The sequence below is a fragment of the Juglans microcarpa x Juglans regia genome, chromosome 7D (assembly GCF_004785595.1).
Source record: "Juglans microcarpa x Juglans regia isolate MS1-56 chromosome 7D, Jm3101_v1.0, whole genome shotgun sequence".
Lineage (NCBI taxonomy): Eukaryota > Viridiplantae > Streptophyta > Magnoliopsida > Fagales > Juglandaceae > Juglans > Juglans microcarpa x Juglans regia.
The window spans coordinates 17925720-17952961 of NC_054606.1; the positions used below are offsets into that span (position 1 = coordinate 17925720).

Below are 27242 nucleotides of genomic sequence, written 5' to 3' on the forward strand. Positions count from 1 at the left end.
GGCCCAACTGATCGGTTGATTGCTCAATGGAAATCCCAATAGTTTAGTTGGGAATAGAATAGGCCACAAAGAATTGAACTGGATTGATCGAAATAGGGTTGGAAAGGCAACCTTTTGCCTGAAGGGGTCAATTCTCACTCAATAGAATAAAGGATGCTCATTGTGGACTCTTATGTATGGAAAAAAAGAAAAGTAATCCATAGCAAAAAGGTAAGAACCTCCAAGGCAAAGTATTGAAATAGTTATAGTGAACTAGGAATCATTGTAAGGCTTCAAAACAAGAGCCTTTCCAACCTTTTGCCTGAAGGGGTCAATTCTCACTCAATAGAATAAAGGATGCTCATTGTGGACTCTTATGTATGGAAAAAAAGAAAAGTAATCCATAGAAAAAAGGTAAGAACCTCCAAGGCAAAGTATTGAAATAGTTATAGTGAACTAGGAATCATTGTAAGGCTTCAAAACAAGAGCAAGGAAGAACTCGCAACAAGCAAATAGTTAAGAGTGAAGTGAGCAAGAAGTTCACATTGTGGTTCAATCATTCCAAAAGCCCCTGGATTTTTAAGTTCAGTCCTACCCTATAGTATAGTCAATTTTCCCTATCTAAGCTATATCAACATAGTCAACTAGAAAACTCATCCGCTTGTCAATTTATTCTTGGTGTAATACTCACTCATAAATGATTGGTGTCAGAATTTTTTACTGATCAGGTGTGATAAGTCTCATCCATGTAAGAACTAGGAATCACTCTTCCAAAGCTACTCGCCCAGGTTTCTACTTACAAGTTGGGAGATTTCATTCACAAATTATTCGATAAAGAGAATGCGAGTGAGAAGAACTTGGACAAGACAACGGATGACGTACTAATTGCACCTCCTGGTACTAAGAACTTGAGTGCTTACTGCTGCAATATGAGTGTTTTGAAAAACAGTTATCGATATTGTAAATTTACGAATTGACGAAATGGTGCTTTGTTCAATAAAAAAAAAATGAACTTCTTGCCAACTAAAGCTTAAAAGGCTTTGAAATTTGCTCCATCTCAAGCTATTTTTCTCTTCTTTATAAGCTACAAACTCGTTCATCCATTTGTGTTCTAGTGAGAACATATTTTGGTGTGGCAATTGTTGTTCACGAGATCATTCATAAATTTCCAAGTCAGGATTTATGGTCCATATGCATACATTTGCACTACAAGATATAGTGTTATACAAAATTAAAAAAGAAAAAAACTTTGTACTTAAACATAATCAATGCTATAAAATAAAATGACAAAAGACAGTAGGTACAAAACTCTTACATTCTTTTGTGCACCAGCATTTAGCTTTTGAAAATGCTCTCAATGATATGAAGCATGTAAGAAAACTCACCTTTAGAAGATCTCCAACATTTTCATGAACCAAGACAAATCATTTTAATTGATTATAGTTGTTGCGTGATAAGGCCAATAGCCATTTAACTGTATTTGTAAATAATTATTACAGACAAAAATTGTAGTTCTATGTAAATTTTGAATGATGGTATATTATAAGTAAACATAATCGATTATATATTTTTTAATTTATATTTTCATCTTCTTGAATTAAATAAAAAAAAAAAAAATGGTACAACTGCACACTCGACTAGATTTCTTTTCGAGCTCGAGACAAATCTGGACAAAAATAAAAAAATATTGACTCAAAAGTAGGGCCAATATATATCTATTTAAGTGTATTTGTAAATACTTAATAAAGACAATTTGTATTTATATGTAAGTTTCGAATGATGCTATATACATTTGGTTATATTGTTTTTATTTATATAAGTAAGATTGACATCCGAGTCAAGTAAAGTCAACACAATTTCTTGTCGAGTTTCGAGTCATCTCTAGACAAAAAGATGTTTTACATTACGTTGTGTTCGAACGATGAAAGGAACTCGACTGGAGCTCTTTGACGGGACACTCGATTACAGCCTAAGAACCAAAAGAAAAATCTCTAAAGAAGTGCTGCTTAGTCCTTCATGCATGTCTGCAAATGACCCCAAATTTTCAACACAGCCAGTACAGGCAAAGAAATATAGACTACGCGAGAAGTTTATATGGTCTGAAGTTTTAGCCCCATATTAGGAATTACAAATACTACTACATATTCTATTTAAAATTATTTGGTCTCTCTCAAGGAAACAAAATCTAGTACTACTGGAATAACCAACATAGGCAAAGAAATATAGACCACGCGAGAAGAGAATGCAGCTTATAAAAAAATGATGCAATTTTTTGAGAATTTCAAGACCTTATAAAGACAATAATCAGCCAGCGATTTGTTTTTCTAGCAACAAAAATCACATGCATTCCATATAAAGACCAAACTGAGGGAGGACATTTATATATATATATATATATATATATATATATATATTATTGATGACATTGAGGAGTTATCATATATATTATGAAAGGGAAAACTTGAGATCTTAATTTAAATCTTCACCCCAAGCATCATTTCTCAATTTTTGCCTCGTGGCTATTCTGTTCCTTCTGGAATCTTCCTGATTTCTGTATTCTTGGGATCCTGAGGATGTGGTAGGCAGTTTCAATCCCATTCCCTGAGCAATCAACCTTTGTGCAGTTCTCGCTGATGTCCGCGGCCTTTGTCGTGGAGGTTCTAGATCTGGAACGAAGGACAACTTTTGAGTGCCGTTTAGAAAGCCAACGAAGATAAATTTTCCCCCGGATTCCTAAGAAGTTGTGATCTCCAAAAATGGAGGCTTCTTAGAAAAAAGGAAAATTATAACAAAATAATAATAGATGAGAATCGATCTAGACACAAACCAATTGATATAATTGACTGTCCAACAGCACCCAAATAGGTTCCCAGTTAAATGATCCCCAGAAATAGAGGGAATCTCAAGGACTGTTCTGATGGCCAATAAGGGGAAGATATGAAAAGAGCAAAATACGGCCCACTTCTGTGAAAGGCTACGCAATACTACCAGAATGTAGTCAAAAACCCATATTGAGTGAGCAGGCGAGAATATTGAACTAATTCAACTTAGATATATAAAGGTATAGAATGACTGAGAAGAGCTAAATATGAAAGAGGGAAAGAAGAGTAAAAAATAAAATTGCTTCAGTCTGATGACAACTTTAATATACCCCTGCATGCCAAATGAGACAGGATACCAGAACATTATTCATTCCATTAGTTATGTAGAACAAGGCACTTTTAACTGACATTAGGGACAGTACCTTTTGTGAGGTGTGCCGTGATGCATGTGAACAAATATATCTATGAAACCTCATAAACGTTTTAGTAAGTTAGCACCATACTGAAAATTAAGGCTGAGTTTGGATGTTGAACTGAGTTGAGTTGAGATGATAAAATATTGTTACAATATTATTTTTTAATATTATTATTATTTTGGGATTTGAAAAAGTTGAATTGTTTATTATATTTTGTATTGGGATTTGAAAAAGTTGTAATGATGAGTTGAGATGAGATAAGGTTCCAAACGAAGCCTAAATCATGAGAATTTTGCAAGATGAAGAAAATCTTTAAAAGACGATGAATGGTTATCAAACATTAATATTTTTCCAATATTCCTTACCTATATTTATTAGAGGTTAAATTAGAGCTTTTCCGCAGGAAACTTACCTGGGCTTTCCATTTCTTTAAGATTCAAAACAAATCTAGAGAATCTGACAAAATGGAATTTCAGAGAAGCCAGCCTATATTCTCTACAATTTTAATACTTCTCACAAAAAACATCATTTACCTCTTGGTGGAATTGAGCTGATAAGACTATCATCCACATCAAGAATACGCACTTTAAAAGGACTTCGAATGTGAGTACTGGCTTCAAGTGCTGCAATAGAGTAGCGAGATTGTCAAATACTGAAACTATAGTTACTTATAAAAAAATAAATAAATATAGTAAGATTGCAGAGATCAAAAGCGAAATGTTACAATCAGTCACAATTAAAAACTACAGATGCAAACATGTAGCAATGGAAAATCAAGGGATGACGTCAAAAGTAGCACTAGAATGGGTAAAATCGGTACTCTGTAAACAATTCATGAAGGAATGTTATTAGAGTACTATGAAACACGACAATTAGGTAATCAACTAATTACTTAATATTCAAACATAGCATCTTATATAATTATCTTGTACTTTACAAAATATACACATTCATGATATATATATATATATATATTTTTCATTAAATTTAATATTTTATTGGTATGAAATAGGCATAGCTTAAGCACACAGGAAGTATACAAGTACACATTCATGATATTTGATAGCCACAATAAAATTTAAGTACATGATTGAACCAAAATGGCCATGACCAAATATGCTAACAAATATCAACCCACCTAGAAAGCCAAATTGGACTACTATATTGAGTTCAGTCATATACATCATATTTCATATATGACATGTGGAGCTGTAGTACGTAAATTACTTCAATATCAACTAAATGCTTAAAGAATATTTGTTTCGACTGGCTTGAATGCATATTCTTTTTTTTTTTTTAACAAACTTTCCTTCGCTTTAAGCTCGCACAAACAGTGCCAAGAAAAGTTCTGTTGGTAAGCAAAGCACTTCAACCATCACACTTTGCACTGAAGCATGCCTTTCCAAACAATGGCCTTAAAAAGAGCGCCCAAAGGGAGACTTGGGTATTTCATAGGCAAAGAGGAAACCTACAATCAAGAATGCTAGCCAAGTCATCAACCTTACCAATATTACCAACAAGGAGCAATTTGGATTTAGCCAAATTAATCTTTAGTTGTAAAACTACTTCTCAACATAGAAATAAGTAACAAATTGGATGGTTTAGACTTTGATACTATTGATCCTCTTAGCGCCCAATGGCTTGAGTGACCTTTTGATGAGAACAAAGTTCTTATTGTGGTAGAAGGGATGGTCAAAGATAAGACTCTTAGTCCAGATGGTTTTACTACGGCTTTCTTTCAGATTGTTGGGACATTGTGAGGGAGGATATGATGGAAGTGCTTCATGAATTATTTTCTTTTGGTAAGTTTAAAAAGAGTCTAAATGCTACTTTTTTGCACTTATCCCAAAAAGGGCAGGAGCTTATGATGTCAAGGATTTTTTTTTTTGATAAGTAAAAAATTATATATATCAAAAGGAGAAACCAAGTACATTGAATGTATACAAGAAAACACCTTATCCAAAATGACCCAAAAAGTCCCTAATGACTCAAAAAGCCCGTGGAAAAACAACCCAAAATACACTAGACCCGATCCCAATCCCTTGTTTCCCATAGAACTAAAACTCTACCTGAACACCCAACCCCAACCCCTTGATTCCTCCCGTCTTCACAATGCCCTCCCTTTAGACTTCCCTCTAGATGAGTTACCACTCTTAGTGTCGTAGTTGATTGCCTAGGAAAGACGCTGTAACTCCCTGCTTTTCTTGAAATTTGATTTGGTTTCAAGCGCGTAGCTTGCCTCAATCGTAGTGATTAGTTCTTTAAATTGATCTTTACATCCTCCATGTGAGATTCCCACAAACTGTTGAATCTCGTTAACTTTAGACAGAATCCAGTCTACTATTGGAGGAAGAGAGACCAGGGGAGCAACGTTATCCCCAGACACAGTATCCAACTACACTCCCGACTCTACACAAGGCACCAATGCCAAACCTATAGGTTCTCCAGCAACTTCATTGGTTCTCTCCATTGGAGATTCTGGGGTGGCAACAAGTCCCTTCACCTCTGGGGTGATAGCGAATCCTACATCTCCTTCAGAACTCGGCAGTACACTCAACTCTGACGAGGGAGCCATAGTTTCTTTGGGGACCAAGGGTGTAATACCAACTATCGGTCTATCCTGTGTTACATGAGGCGAATGACATTCCACTGATGTCTCTACGCCTATACCCGATGTAGACCTCGCTTCAAATAACCTAGATTTCCTTTTGACCCGCCATACTCTCCTTGATCTGGTTATAGGGACAAGGCCGAATCCGATCTTCCGTTTTCCTTTTTCTGAGTTTAAAGGATTCGGGCCTATCTTGTTACTTACAACCCTGTTGCCTCCAACTGAAAGCCGGTCTATTTTTGTAGACAATATAGTTATCATTGCCTTCAACTTGCCAAGTTGGGTTTCCATTTCTTTTAAAGAATTGTGCATCTCGACAAGCTGGTCTTAAGGCATAATTTGTAGACCCTCCTCACTCTGAACCCCGAAGCCTGACCCATCTTTAGAGCTGCTGCATAGGATCGCCTCGCCACATGTCTGCTGCACGGCTCCCTGACAGAGCCATGTCCTACAGCACCTTGTCCTTCCAACCCGTCACTCCCTCTCTTGCCGAAGGAAAAATCACGCAGCACCTCCCCCATCCTTCTCCAACCACTGCTCCCCTCCTCAGGAAATAAAATAAAATTCCTCCTCCCTCCACCTCCATACTCCACCGCCATATAACGTCCTCAAGCATTCGAGCAACGATGCGCTGTGAAATTGCGTGTACCTTCCTAGATAGTAGAGAAAAAATCTTGTTTCTCATCTTTTGTGCACGCTTCCATGGCCTTGGTCAGCCACTATATTGTTGTTAAACCCAGAACCAGCTTAGATATCACCTTTCGACTCCTTTCAGTGATGACCAACATGCTTCCCTCCTTCATCAAAGTAAAGGATTTAGATTCTATGACCAACTCCATAGAAGAACCCATGCTGACCAACTCCCCTCCTTCAACAACCATTCGTCATCTCAGAGGGACGAACTCTGCGACACAGGAACACGGCTGAAGACCACGGCTCTAGACCACGGTTGAAGACCACTGCTTGACGCCAGAGTACTCCGAGAAGACTCGCCGGAAAGCGTCGACTCGTTCTTTGTCGACGGCAAGACCAACGGAGCCGTAGTGGAGGTCGCCGGAGTACTCTAAGAGAGGACACAGAGAAATCTAGGTCACCGGAGGGTGGACCGACGCCGGACAGCCCTCAGCGAAGTCGCCAGGGTCCGTCGGCTTTATTTGTGACTAAACTGTGCGGTATCTCTTGCCGGCAAGGGTGGGTGGCAGCAGATCTAGGGTTTTCTCACTTCGTAAGGATTTCTCTCTCCTCAAGACCGACGCCGGACGGCCCTCAGCGAAGTCGCCTGAGCCCGTTGGCTTTGTCTGTGACGGCGGTGAGGGGTCACTCGCCGGAAATGGTGGATGGCGGCGGTCTCCTTAGGGTTTTCTTGGATGTACGGGGAGAAAGAGTTTATGTCTAGGGTTATGTTTTGAACCATTTACAGTTCTGTCAAGGATTTTCATCCCATTAGTCTAGTTAATGGGGTCTATAAAATTATTTCTCAAGTGTTGGACAATCAATTGAGTAATGTTATTGAGATGATTATTTCGAAATCGCAGAATGCGTTTGTTAGAGGGAGGCAAATTCTGGATTCCATATTAATTGCAAATGAATGTATGGATAGTAGATTGAATCGGTTAAGCCGGGTATTTTATGTAAGGTTAATATGGAGAAGGCTTATGATCATGTCAATGGGAATTTTCTATTTTATCTTCTGGAAATGTGGCTTTGGGGGGAGCTGGTGTAGTTGGATCAAACGCAGTGTTTCGACTGCTCATTTCTCAATTTTAGTGAATGGCTCTCCTGAGGGGTTTATTAATAGTTCATGTGGTTTGAGACAAGGGGACCCATTGTCTCCTTTTCTTTTTATCATCGTAAGGGATACTCTTAATCGCATGTTGGGGGCTGCAGTTGGCAGTGGTTTGTTGTCAAGTTTCATGATGGGAGGACCTCAAGAAGGCTTGGATATGGTTTCTCATATTTTGTTTGTAGATGATACTTTACTGTTTTATGATGTGAATCCAGGCCATGTGGAAACTCTGCGAGCACTTCTGCTTTGTTTTGAGGCTGTGTCCGGCCTTAAGGTAAATCTAGGGAAGTTCGAGATGGTACCGGTGGGCCAGGTGAGAAAAATGAGTAGGTTGGCTATTCTAGATTGTCAGGTTTCCTCTTTGCTGATTAGTTACCTTGGGCTTCCTTCGGGGGCTACGCTCAAGGCCAGTACGGTTTGGGATGGGGTGTTGGAAAAGGTAGAGAGAAGGTTGGCAGTTGCAAGAGGTTGTATTTGTCAAAAGGGGGTAAAATCACCCTTATCAAAAGTACGTTGTCTAATCTTCCTACATATTTTCTATCTTTATTTCCCATTCCAATCAGTGTGGCTAATTGGTTGGAGAAGTTATTTTGAGACCTTTTATGGAGAGGTATAGGGGAGGAAGCTAGGTTTCATTTGGTTAGTTGGGATAAAATTTGTACTCCTTTGTGGTGTGGTGGGTTGGGGTTTCGGAAGTTGAGTATCTTTAATAAAGCATTACTAGGGAAGTGGAAGTGGTTGTGGAGGTATCATGGAGTGATTCTTTGTGGAAAGCTGTGATTGATTCTAAATATGGGGGGGGGGGGGGGGGGGGGGGGGGGGGGGGGGGGGGGGGGGGGGGGGGGTTGGAGGAGTTCTAAGGAGGTAAGAGGTACCTATGGTGTGTGGGTGTGGAAACATATTAGGAGAGGCTGGGATGCTTTTGTAAAACATGTCATCTTTGTGGTTGAGGACGGCTCCAGAACTCGCTTTTGGCATGATCCATGGTGTGGTGGTAGGGCTCTTTGTGCTGTTTTTCCAGATCTTTTTCGTATTTCTTAGAATCTGGATGCTTCTGTGACTGAGTTTTTGGTTTGTTCTAGTGGCTCTTCTCATTGGAATGTTCTATTATCTAGAGCAGTGAATGATAGGGAAATGGGGGCTGTTCCTGAATTGTTTGGTTTATTGTATGCTGCTCAACTTGGGAGGGATATGAGGGATAAGATGGTCTGGATGCATACTGGTAACAAGAAGTGGCCAGTTCGTTCTTGGTATAAGACACTGTCTAGGCCGAATGGGTTCATTCTTTTCCTTGGAAGAGTATTTGGAAGAGTAAAGTGCCTTCAAAGGTTGCGTTCTTTGGCTGGTCTGCTTCTTTAGGGATGCTTTTGACGTTGGATAATCTTAGGAAGTGTGGATTAATTGTTTTGGATTGGTGTTTCTTATGCAAGAAATCTGGTGAATCGATGGATCATCTATTATTACATTGTGAAGTGACTAGGTCGTTATGGTATGAAGTGTTCAATAGGTGTGGTATGGCTTGGGTGATGCCTGGGAGGGTACCTTTTTGCATGCTAGTGAGGTTTAAGAGGTAATGTGCAAATAGCCGCTGTTTGGAATATGATCCCTTTATGCCTTGTTTGGTGTATTTGAGTTGAGAGGAATGGCCGATGCTTTGGAGATAAGGAACACTTGGAGGATGAACTTATATGTTTTTTCTTTAATTCCTTATTTCAGTGGGCTTCGGCTATTGTATTTAATGGAACTAGGGTCTATGATTTTCTTGTTTCTTTTTCTAGTTCCTGACTTATAATAGGTTCAGTTTCTGTATACTTCCTATGTCTTAGCTTTGCCTTGTTACTTGTCTCAATAAAAATTTTTTATCCATAAAAAAAGGCGGAGAATCCTGCATCTTGCAAGGTTTTAAGTCACTTCTTTCCACAGCGCACCCATCTACATGGGCTTTTTCACTTTTTTTACCATGTGCAGTAAGGTAGCTCCCTTATGGGTTACTTCCCCTTCAAGACATGTCATAAGGATGCCTAAGAGGTATATCCATTTTTCATATACAACTTTTCCCATCACTTACAGCAAAGAAATGGCCAGGTTGTCACCCTAACAGAGGAACCACAAGAACACCTCTTCAAATGCAATCAGACAGTTTTGGAACTCCAGGCAATGTTCGTAGAATGCCTCCAAGGGTCCAAGCTACCAACTCCATGGGGCATTTCCTTTGGTAGGAGGATTGTTGTCTTTATCATTTTGATGGGGAGGTTACATGAAGAAATCTCAGATTATTTTGTGGCAGTCGTGCCTAGAGTTATATGTACCATCTGTGATCCTCCCAGTCGATTCCCATTCATATTTCAAGATGCAAAAAATATACTAAATATGTTCATCAACCTAGGGATGCATAATTTAGATCTGTAGTAATAAATGATCGTTAATAGCATACATTCGAAATTATGGGGGTGAAAAAAAAAACTAGAGACTTTTTTTTACAAGCATCTCCTAAAGCTTAAAAGGTATTTTTGGGGAAGAACGGAGTAGGGGAGGCAGAAATCAAGAGAATGGGGGAGACGTGAAGTGAAAGAAAGAAAACTACAGAGACTTAGCAAGGATTAAAGGGGCTCAGGGAGGATGAAGAAAAGTTGCACGTTATGAACATTAGAAAAATATTTTTTCAATTTTCGAAACTTTTTGGACCAAAGTTTGAATTTTAAGAAATATATAGATTTTTTTTAGATTATTCAGTTAAGTAATTTATATTCATATATTTAGGACACAAATTTTTAATCTTCCCAAAAACATGCGTGCATATAAGTTTCAGATTTTCATACCCCCTACCTAGGCCCCTTGCCTCCACCCTTCCTAGTATTGTGAATTAAGAGCATTGTTTTGTAATTGCCTATTACAAATATATTTAACTCATTTTTAGCCTAAATTTTGAAAAAGAAAGATAACAACTTTCAAGCACATTTTGGATACTCCTTGCTGCCAGACCTACCACCAATTGAGTGGGTGAATATTCGAATATATATTGATTATTCAGTGATTAATTATTATTAAAATGGCTTTTTTACCACAATTATTTTTCTCCTATATTGGAATGCACCAAGTAGATGATTTTAAACCTGTAATAATAGCCGAAATAATAGTATCTACTAACATATAGACATGAAGACACCATATCATATTCATACAAATTTTAACTAAAAAAACAAATGAGAAGATCAGAGAGTAAAAACTGCAAACAATCTTAGTTCCAACCAATAAATTTCAATGTATGCCATTCTGCAACCTATTATATGTATGATTACAATACAAATTGAGCACCACTTATAAATGAGAAAACATCATGTCGAGATGTGACACAATACTATGGAATGAAAGATGTTTCCTTGATATTTAATTACTTTATCAAGTCCAATATTGTAAATTTTTTTATTAGAGATATAATTACCTATTGCAGGAGTTCGAAATACTGCGAGTGCAGTTGTATCGTTAACCCAGCGAATAATGAATCCACGATCTGTGAAGTCCTGAAATAGCGTCTCTAGCTCTATTGTCTTAGTACTCGGTGGAAAGTCAGCAAGAACAAGAACATGGTGTGTACCATAGCTTGCTGAATTCATAATAAAAAATCCTTAGATCCCACACGCTATTTGACAGAAAGCTTATGCACATAACATAAGGCAAGATTTATAAGCAATCTATTGGCTAATTCATGGCAAATGCAAATAAGATTAAAAGTCAAACCACCCCCACCCCGAGTGGTAAAAAACAAAACAAAAAGAAAATGATTGCGTAATTCTAATGTAACAGTCATAGTTTCATGGTAAGGCACTAGTATCTCTGTTATAAAATTCTGGCTGATTAGACTTTATTTTCAAACCACAAAGAAAATCCAACTTGGTAAAAACATTTAACAGTACGTCATAGGATTCTCATACTGTTTTGTTTATTCAAGTCTCACTCATTCCCAAAGTATACCTATTAAGAATATAAAAGAGAGTCGCCCTCCAGCATGAAGTGGGAAGAACAGTTCAAATTTTAAAAATGGGAAATCAGCATAGTTATCTGTAAAAATAGTCGAGGATTTATCACTTCCCTGGATATGATAAACTTGACCAGGGGGTTATCTGAATAGGAATCTTTTTCCTCCAGATTCTAACTGTATATGTTTTGTGCATAAAAAATATAATGAAACTCGATACATTTGTGCATATATTCCGTGCATAAAAGTATTCTATAGGACCTCACTAAATACATTCTAACCCATCTACTAGACATTGGTGTCCCACTTGCACCCCAAATTACCTGATAAAAGAAGTAGAAAAGCATCCTAATTTGGTCAACTTTTAAGAGTAAAAACTCCCACCAATTGTTTATATTGCGAGGAAATTGAGCAAAAATGTTAGGGTTAATTACAAAAATCAGTATCCTGGTTTTCACTCATTTGCAAAGAGCTACCTCATTTTTCAACTTTCGCACATGAGATCCCTTGATTTTAAAAAAAACTCTCATTTTGCTACCCCTGTCAATCTCCCATGTTAGGAGGCGAGATTGTTGACATGGCATCTTTTGATTGGCTGAGAAATGGCATCAATATGCCACAAATTGCGGCTATATGGAAAATGGTCCCCATTTGCCTATTGTAGTGTCTTTGGAAGGAGAGGAATAAAAGAACCTTCGAAGATGACAAGCAATCAATGGGTGAGCTTATAGCTTACTTTTTTAACACTTTACTCCATTGGTCAATTATAATAGATTTTGAAGGGTTGAGTATTCACGACTTCCTTGTAATAGCTATTAATCATGCCTAGGTGTTGCTCTTGTATATGTCCCATGTACTTGGGCTATGCCTATCTTTTTCATTAATAAAATTCTTGTTTCTCAATAAGAAAAAAGAAAAGTTTTCTGAAGGGAGATTGATGGAGGTAGCAAAATAAGAGATTTTAAAAATAAGGAGTCTATTGTGTAAAAGTTGAAAATAGGGGTAGCTTTTTGCAAATGAGTGAAAACAAAGGTAATCAACCCAAAATGTTAATTCATTTTTGATAATGCAAAAAACTTAAGATGGGTACCTTAGGAAAGGTGGCAACTGCCAACCGCCTTTAGGCGATGGGCTATCTTTTTGTATTTAAAAGTAAGTGTAGATGATGATACTTAACGTCTGAACTATTACAAGGATTTGACACTTAGACGAATAACACAGCACATTCTTATGTATCGTTTATGTTTTAACATTCAACATAACCTTAAACATTAAATGTTGAGGTACGAAAATAAAAATAGAAACATACAAATTTGACACAAAATATGATTTTGGCAATGCAGACGTGAAGGAAATACATACTTACAATTTATATTGTCTGTCACCCCCTTTGAATTTTGGAACACATCTTCATATTCTGAGTTACTGATAACCGATTCACTAGATAACTGATCACAATACAATTCATGTTTCTTATATGAGAATGTTCCCCTTCCACGCCGCTTAGGAGTTTGAACTTTGGTATCTGTCAATGAAAGTTCTGATACTCTAGGCAAACATTGTGAAGAGAGTAATTCATCAGGTGCACGATCTGCGATAGCTTCCCAATCTGTAAAATTTTTCATACCATTTAGAAGATGGCCAACTTATTTTAAAATGCAATTAATTGAACTTAGCAGTGTATATGGTATGATTGAGCCATATCCCATATGGTGCACAGAACTTTCAATTATGTTTAGATTCTAGAATCCCAATTCCATATGTGGCCTTCAGTTCAAAGGTCATAATGGGTTCATCTATCTTGTTTAGTATGGATTCAAGGAAAGGGAAATCGAAGGGACCCTAGCTTTTCCCACTCTTTAGGTGAAAGGCCCCTCCTTTTGCAGTTGACCGTGGGCAAGGAAGTATTTGAAACCCCACCACCATGTTACATACTCACAAAAGAAGAGATTGAATTGCTATAACTTTGTTGACGTGTAACCCAGAAATGAATAAATGGTACAACCCTTCCTATATATAGATCAAAATCACTAAACGCAAAAAGACATATCATGATATCAGATGATTCAGAAATTCAAAACAGTAATCAAGTCCAAGAAAAAATCACAATGGTACATACACTACATGAAGTGTGCAACCAATCAAATAATGAATTAAGAAGAGGGTTGTAAGTGACTTCTCATCCAGCTCTCTCTTTGCTTGCTTCTCTCACACCACATAATGCAACGAGGGGCAGCTCCCAAAATCTCACCCTTCTCATAATGACTAAATCTCCATTTTCAATAAGCAAACTAGGGGTGAGCAGTTAGAGCAGCTACTACTATCTGGAGTCGGAGTTGGAGGCTCCGACTTTCATTAAATATATTCATGTACTATATATATGGAGGCCTAAGTTAGATGGGCTGGATTTTGACTCCATTGATCCTCCTACTGCAATTTGGTTAGAGAGGCCTTTTGAGGAAGATGAAGTTCTTAATGTAGGTTAGGGGCATGTCCAAGGATAAGGCTCAGGTCCCGATGGTTTTTCTATGGCATTTTTCCAAGCTTGCTGGGATATCGTGAAGGATAATATTATGAAAGTTTTTGATGAATTTCATTCCTTCAGAAAATTCGAAAAAAGTTTTAATACAACTTTCATAACTCTTATTCCTAAAAAGGCGGGTGCTGTTGATAGGAGGGATTTTTGCCCTATTAGCTTGGTTAATGGGGTTTACAAGATCATCTCTAAGGCGCTAGCTAACCGCCTTTGCGTGGTTTTGGAGAAGATTATAACAAAGCCTCAAAATGCATTCGTGAAGGGAAGACAAATCCTTGACTCGGTAGTAATTGCTCATGAGTGTTTGGAAAGTAGGAAAAGGATGGTACAATCTGGAATTTTAGTCAAATTGGACATGGAAAAGGCTTTTGATCATATCAATTGGAATTTCCTTCTCTACTTGCTTGGGAGATTTGGATTTGGGGAGAAATGGTGCTCGTGGATAAGACATTGCATTTCGACTGCAAAGTTCTCTATTTTGGTGAATGGCTCTCTGGCTGGTTTTTTCAATAGCTCCCGTGGATTAAGGCAAGGAGATCCATTATCTCCTTTCCTTTTTATCTTAATCATGGATGCCTTGAGTCGTATGATCGAATTGGCAGTTGTAAGAGGTTTTATGTCGGGCTTCAAGGTGGGAGACGGTCTCTAGGGGATGCATCACGGTTTCTCACCTTCTCTTAGCGAATGATACTCTAATTTTCAGTGATGCTAACAAGGATCATCTTTGTGCTTTAAGAGCTTTATTGTTATGCTTTGAAGCTATCTCTGGACTTGGAATCAATTTAAATAAGTCTGAAATTGTTCCAGTGGGTCAATCAGCAATATTTATGATTTTGCTAATATTCTGGATTGTAAAGTATCTTCACTTCCCATTAAACATCTTGGATTACCTTTGGGGGTTCCTCATTAATCTGTGGCTGTTTGGGATGGAGTGATTGAGAAGATTGAAAGAAGACTAGCGGGTTGGAAAAAGCCATATTTGTCCAAAGGGGGAAGAGTCACATTAATTAAAAGCACCTTGTCTAATTTACCCACTTATTACCTCTCTCTTTTCCCTATTCCAGCGGGGTGGTTAAAAAAATTGAGAGGATTTTTAAAAATTTCTTATGATGGCATTGGGGAGGAACGAAAATTTCATTTGGTGAGTTGGAATAAAGTTTGTACTCCGGTGTCTTGTGGAGGTTTAGGTGTGTGGAATCGAAAGCTTTTTAATAAAGCTCTTCTTGAGAAGTGGCTTTGGAGATACAGCAATGAGAGAAATGCATTGTGGAGACAGATTGTAGATGCTAAATATGGAAGGATGTGGGGGAATTGGTGTTCTAATGATATAAAAGGGGTATTTGGGGTGGGTTTATGGAAGTCCATTCGGTTGGGATGGGGGGATTTTGTTAAAAATATTAATTTCAAAGTGGGGAGCGGGACTAATATTCTCTTTTGGCATGATGTTTGGTGTGGTGATTTACCTCTTAAATTAGCATTTCCTAGTCTTTTCAGGATTGATAAAAACAAAGGGGCTGGAGTGGCTGATTCATATTTATTCTCTAATAACATGCTGAATTGGGATGTGGAATTTACTAGAGATTTACAGGACTAGGAAGTGAGTGAAGCTGCTGATTTCTTTGTAAAAACTTATGATTCGAAGATTGATCTGATCAGGGAGGACAGGATGCAGTGGGTTCATGATAATAAGTCCGGATTCTCGGTGAATTCCTATTGCAAGGGGTTAAATAGACATGATAATAATACATACCCCTGGAAATGCATTTGGAAAGCTAGAGTGCCCAGTAAAGTTGCATTTTTCTGCTGGTTAGTGTCGCTGGAGAAAGTTTTAACAACTGATAATTTGAGGAAAAGGGGTTTTTATGTGTTGGATTGGTGCTTCTTGTGCAAAAAAGATGGTGAATCAGTTAATCACCTGTTTCTTCATTGCAAATTGGTGACTGCTTTATGGAATGAGTTATTTGCAAGGGTAGCCATTGCTTGGGTGATGCCTTTTCAAGTGGTGGATTTCTTGGCTAGTTGGCAAGGCGCTGCGGGATGTGGAGGCAATCAAGCTGAATGGAGGATGATTCCTTTGTGTTTGTTCTGGTGCCTATGGCTGGAGAGAAATGGGAGGTGCTTTGAAGATTGTGAACGCTCAATGGGGGAATTTAGGGATTTTTTCTTTAGCACTTTAAATTTTTGGGTGAACAATCTAGTGAAGGACATGAATATCTTGTAATGCTTTATTTTAATTATATTTTGCTTTAGTTTGTATTTAGGTGTATTCTCATGTATTCTCCTCGTGTACTTGGGCTATGCCTATTTACTTGGAATAAAATCTCTTATTACCTATAAAAAAATGTACTATATATATATATTTAATTTGTAAAACATGAAGGCTACCAATGTTCAAACTGTGGACCTCTAGCTTGCAAGTCTAGCATACAAACTGCAAAATCACAATGAATTATGTTACAATATTGGTATATTATTTATAAAGATTTTTGGTTTGTTGAGATTTTTGGTCTCTTTGGTGGACATTTCTTTCTCAGATTTAGGGCTCTGGCCTTCCCAGGTTTCCAATGTATTGTTTCTCTAATCACTGTATTGTTCTATGTATGTCTTCACTTACAGATTGATGGTGTACAGTAAAGGGCCTGTTCATATTTATCTTCAAAAATTTATATTTAGTGTATATATAGTGTTCTTACGACTATTCTTCCATGGGTTTGAATTTTGTCATGAACAGATTGGTTGGTTGAATTCTTTTGAACATGGAGTGAGATGTTGCATCTGTTTATTCTTCATGTCTTACAGTAGTTCACAAGCAAGAGTTTATATTGTGGAAAGCCTCAAAATAGAACTTCAAGCAAAAATTTTGAAGAGCATCTTCTTACAATATGTTGTCAGGTCAGAATTGATTAGCATTATCATAACAAATGCTTGCTTATCATTTTCGTGGTTAAACGGGTTGCACAAGAGTATTGTGCATGTAAAGACTGTTTGGTGGATACTTACCTGTGCGTTACTCCATCATCATTGTTGGATTTGTAACTTGTTTTAGGTTTTGATAATAAGTTTATAACTTGACTTCTATGTTGGTTTTGTGCTTTTTGTCATTTGTAAACATGTAACACTTGGTGAGTTAAGGGCAGGTCTGGGGAGGATTGAACAAACAAGTTGGCCATAGAAGACAAAATAGTGTGGTTGTTTCAATGGTGGTATATGAGTAGTGTATGTGTATATGGTTGTGTTTTAAACCTCACTTTTTCTATATGTCTATTATTTTGTTTTTTACTTCTCTAGTTTCCCTTTTCATTGTTTGGTGCTATGTGCCTGCTCCTACTTACTTTGTTGGTAAGCCCTTCAAGTTAGAAAAAAGGGCCTTAATAAGCACAAAAAAGTCCCAAAAAACAACCTCCATTGTGTAAAAAATACACAACAGATGGAGCCAAAAAGAAGTAAATATAACTTACAAACCCCAAAAAACTATTGAAGATATGTCAAAGCCTGAAGAAAGGCCTCACCCAACTCTGATACATTGATCTGACATCTACTCTTACTAAGTCAAAGTCAAGAGTCGAGTCAGTGCACACCCCTAATTAAAACTCTTTAAATAAATATGAGTCGTACACTACTCACAAAACAAGTTGTAGTATTGCACTTATAAATTATGCCTAAATGATAATTGATAAGATTTTTCTGAATTATACTAGCAGACTCAATATCCAAGTTGTAATATTGCACATGGAAAAATTTGAAAACCTTATCTATCCTAAATCAATCTGATGATACAAAGCCCTGCAGAGCTAATTAATGTTCCAGAGCTTAACCTCATTTAGGAAAAAGGAAATGTAAGGCAACATAAAACTACCATCATCTGAAGACACATTTCCCGCCTTTTCATCGCAGGAAGATTTTTTCTGTTTCTCAAGATGCCCTACATAAAGAAGCCAACACTTGTTACTTCTCATATATAATCATGGTGGTAAGGTTTTCATAGAGTCCTAATATCGCATTTCAGTTGGGATTGAAAATTATTTAGTGCTCAAGATAACTATAACTATGTGAAGTGAGCAAACATTTTTTTTTTTTGTTTAAAAAGAACCAAGTAAATAAAAAACTCACCATCGCTATAAGAATCATCGTGCAAGGAATCATTGCCGCGCAAAGAAGCATCTGCAGCCAAAACCTGATCCACTTTCTGGTCCCTCTTTACAACCTCCACATCACTGAAACACGAAAGACGGCAATGAATAAAATTCTCGCTGTCCTTTCATGAAATATGCAATCTCTATTCGAGAAAAATGTAGAATTAAGCTTAGCCCACTTACAAACTCTTTTGATTTCAGAGATGAGAATTTCCAAAATATAAAGGTTCCATTTCTCATGTCCTTGATAACACATACAGAACACAAGTGAACGACGTAAAATTTTAAGTTTTCAAATACTCTCTTTCTGGTCCCGCATTTTCGAAGCAACCAACGACAATTTTCTGAACATCAAAACAGAAAGAAAAGAAAAAGGTGGAAAAGAAGAAGAAAGGTGATACCGAGAAAGAACTTGGTGCTTAAGGAGCGAGGCCTGAGAGCGAAGGTCGTCGGCTTTTAGAGAGAAGCCCTTGGAAGAGTAGAGATTAGCCAAATCAGCGAGAGCAGAGGTCAATTGGAGGAGGACGGTAGAATTAAACGAGGCTAGGGTTTGGAGTTTCGAAACATGCGTTTCGAGGAGAGAGATGGCTCCGTCGGTGTCTCCGACGGCGACGAGGTCCTCCACTGCCTCGCTCCAATTTTCTACGTTTTCCTCTTCTCGTTGGTTTTCCATTGCACTGGAAGTCTGGAACTCCCTCTTTTTTATTTCTCATCAAGCTCGCATATTTATAAATAAAAAGACTAACTAATAGAAATTGGAAGGTTTTTGTTACTATCAATAAGTAAAATACTAGGAGGTAAAATAGTTATTGGTACATGATCAATTATTCTATTGATTGCGGCCCATTGTGCCACCAAATACGCAAATCAATTTTAAAAGCGATCTATTTTTTAAAACACTATCTTTTATGAGAGGACATGATAAGAGTTATGTCTTCAGAGATGGTAGAAATTTGCCAGACTGATGATGACCCATGAATTGCTGACACTACAAAAAGAGCATCTCTTTCAATTGTAACATCTGGAAAATTTAAATGTTTAGCCATATTAATTGCAAGTCTTATATGCGAGTAATATATAATTTTTGAAGGGAATAAATGAGCCGAGTTCGAGCTTATCGTGCGAATTGACTCCCTCTTCGCCTCGTCTTGCCAGAAAATCCACCGCTTGGTTAGCTTATCTAAATTGATGAACCACTTGAAATTGAATGCGCTCCAATTCCTAAAGAAGATCATCCCAATAATCCCAAAGATACAAGAAATTACAACGCCGAGTATTCGGCTAGTCCACCACTATCTTTAAATCACACTCCAGAATTACTAGTGTACATGCCATTTCCTTACAAAGTCACACCCCTTGTAGCAGGGCTTGTAGCTCTGCCTCGTTATTAGTCCCAAAACCATACTGTGCCGAGAGACTTGCTATGATATGGCCCCCCTTAATCTCGCAACACTCCACCACCACCACAGCTTCCTGGATTCCCACGACAACTGCCATCCACATTCAGTTTCCACTAGCCACTAGGGGGTTTAAACCAAGTAGCCTACTGAATTTTTTGTACTAATAGGACTTGAGTCAAAATATCCAATGCATTCAAAATTTGGAAATCTGTCCGAGACAGCTTAATATCAACCATTTCATTCACCAGTTTGCCTAACCATAACCAAATGTTCCTCCAAACACCCAGGACAGTGTCATGGACACCTTCCATCTGAGCCTTGCAGCGGCGTCACCATAAGCACTATGGTAGAAGACTAGGCAATAGGCCAATCAACATATCCCTCTTGGTTCTTTTTTTCGCACATCTCATCCAAACCTCCACTCGGTTCCACCACGTCCTAGATTGCACACGTGAAACATCCAGCGTCGAGGATGCTAGGCACCATACTTGGTCAGCAACCTTTCCATGCGCGAGAACATGATCCAGTGTTTCCTAAGTTGGGGACGAACAACAGTTGCATTTGGTGGCCATCTCAATTCCAAGTGACTTCACTCTATCATCAACGGACAGACATTTAAACCAAGCACGCCACATACATACCGAGATCTTCTTAGGCAAATGTTTGTTCTAGATCCAGTCCATCCAAGTAAAATGATCCCCTTTAACTAGGACTAAATTCCAAGCTGATGTCATCGAGAACCGACCATCCTGAGCTAGTTTCCACACAAGCACGTCTTGCCTAGGTTTGCCTACACGGATCTTCCGCATCACTTCCTGTGCCATTTCCTCACCAATTAATTGTTCTAGCCGCTCATAGTTCCAATTGTCACCAACCCAAACATCCTTGACTAGCAGGGAAGGAGTGCCAATCACATCCACCGTATGAGATAAAGGGCCATCTGAAAACCATCTGTCAAACCAGAAGGAAGCCACACCTTCCTTTACTTTAATTTTCGCAGCCTCACAGACCTCAGGAAGAACAAAAACAATGCATTTCCAAAATCTAGAACTGGTTCGGCATGATTCCAAAAGAGACACATGTTGTCCTCTTCCATATTTTTTCGACAAGAAACGAGACCACAAGGAGTCCATCGACAAAAGACGCCAACCCAACTTCATATGCAAAGCTCATTGAATCTCCGAAAAATCCCACCAACCCAAACCTCCCTCATCTGTTGGCTTATTGATCCGAAACCAAGCACATCACTTGATTTTTGCTTTCCCATTATGCTCTCCCCAAAAGAAAGTGGAGAGGATTGAATTAATTTTTTTGAGAACAATCTGCGGAACTTCCAGAACAGCCATTAAATGTGAAGCCATACTAGACAAAACATGGTTTAGAAAAATCAACCTCCCCCCTTGTGAAAACAACTTCGCTTTCCAACCTGCAACATTGGCTCGAATTTTCACTATCAACTGATCAAAATGGCCAGCTTTCAGTTGACCACGCACCAAGGGAACCCCAAGATACATCACCAGAAAATTACCTTTTGCAAACCCAGTCAAGCGCACCAAACTCCTCTTCCGAGCTGAACTAATGGTGGGCGAACCAAAAATAGCAAATTTCTCACGACTAATGCATTGCCACGACCGTCGCTCATAACAGGACAATGTGCTACAAAGTTGACGCAATGAACGGTTCTCACCATTGAGGAACATCAGAATATCATCTGCATATAATAAGTGTAAAATCAACGGGGTCCCCAAAGGATGATAGAACTTTCCAATGCAACCATCTTCAAATTGTTTCCGCAAAAGCCTGGAGAGAATTTCCTGCATCAAAATAAATAAGTAAGGCAATAGAGGAACCCCCTGACGAAGGCCTCACTTAAGCTATAAAAAACCTTTGCAGGATCCATTCATCATCACCGAGTACCAAGGAGAAATTACACATTCCTTCACCAAGTTACAGAACTGATTTGAAAAACCAAACCCTACTAGGACTTGAAATAAAGAATCCCAATGAACCCTGTCATAAGCTTTAGCCATATCGAACTTCACCATAACATTCCTGCCTTGGGGTTTTTTTATTCATCACATGAACTATCTCCTGAGCGAGGGATATGTTTTCAAAGATGCTTCGTCCCTGAATGAAAGCCCCATGTTCCGGTGACACTAATCTAGGCAAAATACCAGTCAAACGAGACACAAGGATCTTTGAGAAAATCTTGTATGCCACTGAACATAGGTTAATTGGCCGAAACTTCTCAAAACTTTTAGGATCCGAAACTTTAGGAATAAGCACAATGTACGAGAGGCATAAAACTTTGGCAATTTAACACCCACAAAAAAATCCCTTGCCGCCTCCACCACATCTTCTTTCACAATATGCCAACAAGAAATATAAAAAGATGAGCCAAAGCCATCCGAACCTGGGCTACTATGCTGTGGAATGGAAAAAACCATTGACTACGCTTCCTCCTCCGAAGGTAGACGGCATAAATCAAAATTATCCTCCATAGAAATTTTCGAACCCAAAAACGGTGATAAGTCTGCAATCTCAGTACTCGGCATCTCACTAAGAAAGTTTTGAAAGAAGTCAGCAGCCCCTAAATGAACCTTCTTAGGAGAATCCAGCATCGTTTCATCCTCTAGACTCATCTTGGAAATAACCAAACCATGCCTACGATGTGAGACAACAGAATGAAAGAATTTGGAGTTCTGATCTCCTTCCTTTAGCCACTTTTTCTTAGCAACTTGGGCTAATCGAGTCTCTTCCCTTTTCTCCCAAACATCAAGTTCCAGTTTAGTAGCCAAGTAATCCGCATCTGTCTCTTCCAAAAACTCTGATTGAAGCTGAAATTCCATTGTTGTAAGCCTCTATTCCAGGTCTTGAATACGTTTTTCCACTCGTCCAAAAACGTTTATATTCCAAACCCGAATCCAAAATAGGTTGCTCCTAAATTTCTTTAACAAAACTTTGAAAAGATTCACGAGCACACCACATTTTTTGGAATAAAAAAAGAGCGGGGCCATACCTGGTGTCAACACGAGAGTCTTACCACCATAGGGCTATGATCAGAAGACTTTCTTGTAATATACTCAAATTCCACCATATTAAAATGAGCCGAAAAAGCCACGTTCAAGAGAGCCCGATCCAGTCTCGCCCATTTTCTTGCAGTTCCTTCCTAACCATTGCACCAAGACAAATGATTCCCATGATAGTTTACTTCCACTAGGCCACAAGCATCAATGCACTCATTAAAGTCATCCATTGCTTGAACAGGTCGGGGACATCCTCCCACTCATTCATGATCCTCCCTAATAATATTGAAATCCCCGATGAGAAGCCACGAGTGACCAGTTGGATGGCAAGCCACCAAACTCTCCCATAGACTCCTTCTATCCACATGGTTACACTTTGCATATATGAAAGAAACAAGAGTCCGTGTGGGCTCTAAAACAAACCATCCAGTAACCATCTGGTTAGAGACACTAACCACCTCAAATTTGCACGAAGCACGCCACAATACCCATATTTTGCCCCTACATCTTCAGTACAAAAATGGCCATCAAAACCCAACAAACTGACTAATTGTTGTAACTTGGCTTCACTTGCAAATGGTTCAAAAGAGCAACAATAACTGCATTGTTTTTCCAAATTAAATTGCGTAAAACACTTCGAGAATTACCCAACCCCTTTATGTTCCATGCAATGATGGAGACTGTCATAAGTTCAATCTAGTAGTGCGGGTAGACACCCGCTGGGATTGACGCACAACCTTGTTTTTCCTTTTGATGCTCGACTAAAAAACATGCAAATTCTTAGAATCATATCCCTTTTGCTTGGCAACCCCAATAATGTTATCCTCCTTCTCTCCCTTAGTACCATACAAAACAAGGTCATTTGGCCCTTCAATTAGTGGACTCACTTCCCGAAGCCCCCCCCTTTTGGAACACGAGCCCTACTATTCTGCACCTTGGAGGTATCATAAACCTCCATCTCAGGGCTAGTACCCTTTGCACTATCTCCCGCAAGTGGCATTCTTTCGAGATCACTGGGTTTTGGAGGACCTCGATTTGGATTGAAGAAAGCTCTTCAACTAGCTTTTTACATAGTATTCCCTCCAACAATTTCATCGACGAACTCTTCGGATCATCTCTTATAACGTGAACATCATCATCCTTAGTATTCGACACATCCTTATCTTCAATTACCATCAATTGCACAACCTTGTCATCCTGAGAATCCTGTTTCGTATCACCCCTGTCTTATTCACCATGCACCTTTGTCTGTTTATGCTTCTCTTGTAATATTTTCCGAACACCCCCTTTTGCCTCCTCCCTTCCCCGATGTGATGGTCCTTCGCTAGCCCTACAAAAAACTGAAGTATGGCCCTGTCGATAGCATTTTTCATAGTAGAACCTGGCCTTTCTTAACGGACCTCCTAACAAAATTTTTTGTTAGCTACCACGATGGGAAAATCCTACACCGGTTCATCGGTCAAATCAATCTCCACACACATACGTGCCCCCGATGCTCTATATCTATGTAGCGTGGCATTGTCGACACCTAGGAACCTTCCAAACCTTGTTGCCAGAATATTGCCAGAATTTGCAGACAGTCTGTTCCATACATATGTAGTGGTAGACTTGGCAAGAAAATCCAATGAGGCGTTAAAGAGGATTCCTTACGTAGATCAAAGTCTTTTGTCCATCTGAAAAGTTGGAAAACAGAATCAGCAATCAAGCATCCCCACGTGCCCAAGAATGCACAAAATCCCGTTCGGATTGTAGATTCACTAAAATATGGTGATCATCCATCACACTAACCATCAGAATCTCCTATAAACCCCATGATTTTATGATGGCCAAGCGTATATCATCAATTGTTGGTCTAATACGTACAAACTTAATCACCAAAGCAAAATGAAAATCCTCAGCCGCTTTCAACATCTCTAGTTTCGTAAAAACAAACCTAGGCTCTCCATCCACATCCACTGGATATCTCATTTGTAACTTGAAAGTGGAAGACGATCCACCTTTCGACACCATCTGCGCGAAAGACAGAGCCCCACCATCACCACCACCAGCCCCCTCCGACGAAGGGGGAACGGTGGGCGCTGCCATGGGCTAACCCTAGGTGAGGAAGGACTAGAATCTCACCAAAAAAGTAGGAGTGTTTTCAAAACTTGCTGGTCTGGCCACAGTGCTTCTCCGTATCTGAGATTCAAAAACTTCTTTCTTCTTTGAGGACTCTGATGTAGTTAGGGGCCGTTTGCATAGTGCGTTAAGATGAAAGTTGAATAAAATATTTTTAAAATATTATTATTTTAAGATTTAAAAAAGTTGAATTGTTTATTATTATGTGAAAATTTAGAAAATTTGTAATAATTAGAGGAAATGAGATGAGATGAAACATTTCTCGTATCCAAATGGGGCCTTAATGTTGTGAGACAAGGTATAAATAAAGTAACTCATTTACTTGCGAGACATGCTCGTCTTGTGGATGATACAGTTTAGTAGTCTCAACATCGAGATTTTATTCTGTCTGACTAGATGCTTATGTGTAATTACATGTTTTCTCATTGCAACTGTTTATGTTACTTTTACGAATGAAATTGTTCTGTTCTAAATAATAATAATAATAATTAAATAAATAAAGTGTTCGTTTACGTTTATCTTTCGGTTCAAGTGCATGCTTACCAAGATCACTGGGGGGTATTGTTCGTTTAGATACTTTGGGTTTTCCCTCTATTAGACAATAGCATGACGTTAGGAGGATTTTATGTTTTTGCATTTTTTTGGATGTATTGTTCCAACATTTTGGTTTTTTTTGTTTATCTGTTTATGTACCACGAGTTTCCCTCCACTTGAGTGAGGCCATCTAATAAATGTAGAGGTTCTGCCCACTTTAAAAAAAAAAAAAAAAAAAATTTCTTGAATCTCAAATATTATATTCTCGAAAAGTTAGTTTTCTTAGAGATAATAGTTTTAATCACAGACAAAGAATCCCATTCCAATAGCAAACTAGAGAAACCCAAATGCAAGATCATCTGTAAACCCTTCAAAGCAGCCAAAGCCTCAATGTCATCCACTTCAAACAACCCAAATTCTTTCTGACACAAAGAAAATAAAGCATCCCATTTATTATTTCTTAAAATAGCCCCCACACCCCAAGATTAGAAGAATGAAACAAAACACTATAAAAATTAAGTTTTACCATACCTTGCAAAGGAGGTTTCCAAGAAAGAATGATATCTGTACGTACAATCGATTGATGCAATTTAATGATAGTGTACCCCTCAACATATGCCAAATAATTATAAACCACATCATTAAGCATACAATTAGAATTCTGAAATAACTTCATATTTCTATATTTCCAAACACCCCAAGAAATAGGAATAAAATGTGAAACCAAAGTTATATCATATTACATCAAAACTCCAACCAAATCAAAATAATTGCCCATGGTCTCCAAAAAAGGTATAACAAAAGGAAAACGTACAACCATCACTTTTTCCATATCTGGACATCCACAAAAAATATGATAGCAATCTTCCATTACCAATGAGCAAAGAGAACAATCCGCATTAGAAATAACACTTCTTTTTAGCAAATTCAGTTTTGTAGAAAGACTATCCTTACAAGCTCTCCACCCAAAGTTCTTAACTTTATTCAGAAGACTTAAATTCCAGAATTGATGCCAAAAGGATGAAGAGCTTTGAAAATTAGAACTACCCACACCAACAGTAGAATCAAATAATGTGACAGCAAGATGATATCTTGACTTTACTGAATACAAGTCATTTTTAGTGCCTATCCATACAAACTTATCATCCCAATTGCTTTGCAATAAAGGAAGCTATACAATAGCATTAGCAACAAAAGAAGGAAATATAGATTGAATCAAATCCACATCCCAATAACCATTAGGCTGATGCATAAGCATATTAACTTTCGAATTATTATAAATGACATAATTAGGTGGAAGAGACTTAGGTAACCAGAAAATTGGGAGCCATTTATCTTGAATTATCCTTACATCAGCACCCTTCCTTACCCTCCAAATACTCCCAGCTAACAAAAGAGATTTAGTAGCACAAATACTCCTTCATACATATGAGGGCTTACTCCCCAAACGTGAATGAAAAAAATCTGTGGAAGGGAAATACTTAGCTTTATAGACCCGAGCGAATCAACCACCAACCTTGTTTTGTTAACAAAGTCAAATTAAGGCGAATTCTAGATTATATGTATTATATTTGATAACTTTATCTGCAAACTTTAATAAACAATTTTTTACTTTTTGCTAAAATCCTTATAGATGTTGATGAAAATCACATATTGATTAGGTGAAACTGTGTAGTGTAAAACTTTTATATAGAATTTCTCTTCTAAGTATACTTGTAGCATGCCAAAACTCAAGGAATTTAGTGCAGGATGACTCATACTTAAGTCGGTGAAAGGCTAGGCTTTCTCAATGATTGATGAATTTATGAATCAATAGTCCGTACCTGGTAGGCTATTTATAAGGGTTGGGGGTATTCTAATATTTGGAAAATCTTTTTAGAGGAACGATTCTCAGTGCCTAGTTTT

General features: G+C 38.2%; 2 protein-coding genes across 2 annotated transcripts; both read right to left on the minus strand.

Moving 5' to 3' along the window:
* Positions 1 to 2298: 2298 nt before the first annotated feature.
* On the minus strand, positions 2299 to 18955 carry LOC121239714 (coiled-coil domain-containing protein R3HCC1L). Its single transcript, XM_041137010.1, has 7 exons — positions 18661 to 18955; positions 18237 to 18340; positions 17983 to 18048; positions 12957 to 13199; positions 11057 to 11218; positions 3751 to 3840; positions 2299 to 2645 (listed from the first exon to the last, which is right to left on the minus strand). Exons 1-7 carry the CDS (start codon positions 18930 to 18932, stop codon positions 2449 to 2451), a joined length of 1134 nt encoding a protein of 377 aa, XP_040992944.1. The 5' UTR covers positions 18933 to 18955; the 3' UTR covers positions 2299 to 2448.
* A 1948-nt stretch (positions 18956 to 20903) lies between these two features.
* Positions 20904 to 21689, minus strand: LOC121238169. The gene is made up of 2 exons (XM_041135010.1): positions 21591 to 21689; positions 20904 to 21473 (listed from the first exon to the last, which is right to left on the minus strand). The coding sequence occupies exons 1-2, from the start codon at positions 21687 to 21689 to the stop codon at positions 20904 to 20906; spliced, it is 669 nt and encodes a 222-aa protein (XP_040990944.1).
* Between the last annotated feature and the right edge of the window lie 5553 nt (positions 21690 to 27242).

Excerpts from the sequence above, each read along its gene's own strand:
- LOC121239714 (XM_041137010.1), bottom strand. The coding sequence starts at position 18,932 with ATGGAAAACCAACGAGAAGAGGAAAACGTAGAAAATTGGAGCGAGGCA. Across the intron at positions 13,200-17,982 it reads AAATGTGTCTTCAGATGATG|ATTGGGAAGCTATCGCAGAT; the intron begins GTAGTTTTATGT and ends AAAATTTTACAG. Across the intron at positions 3,841-11,056 it reads ATTTCGAACTCCTGCAATAG|CACTTGAAGCCAGTACTCAC; the intron begins GTAATTATATCT and ends ACTCTATTGCAG.
- LOC121238169 (XM_041135010.1), bottom strand. The coding sequence starts at position 21,689 with ATGGCTAAAGCTTATGACAGGGTTCATTGGGATTCTTTATTTCAAGTC. Across the intron at positions 21,474-21,590 it reads GTAACTTGGTGAAGGAATGT|GAAATTCTCTCCAGGCTTTT; the intron begins GTAATTTCTCCT and ends ATTTTGATGCAG.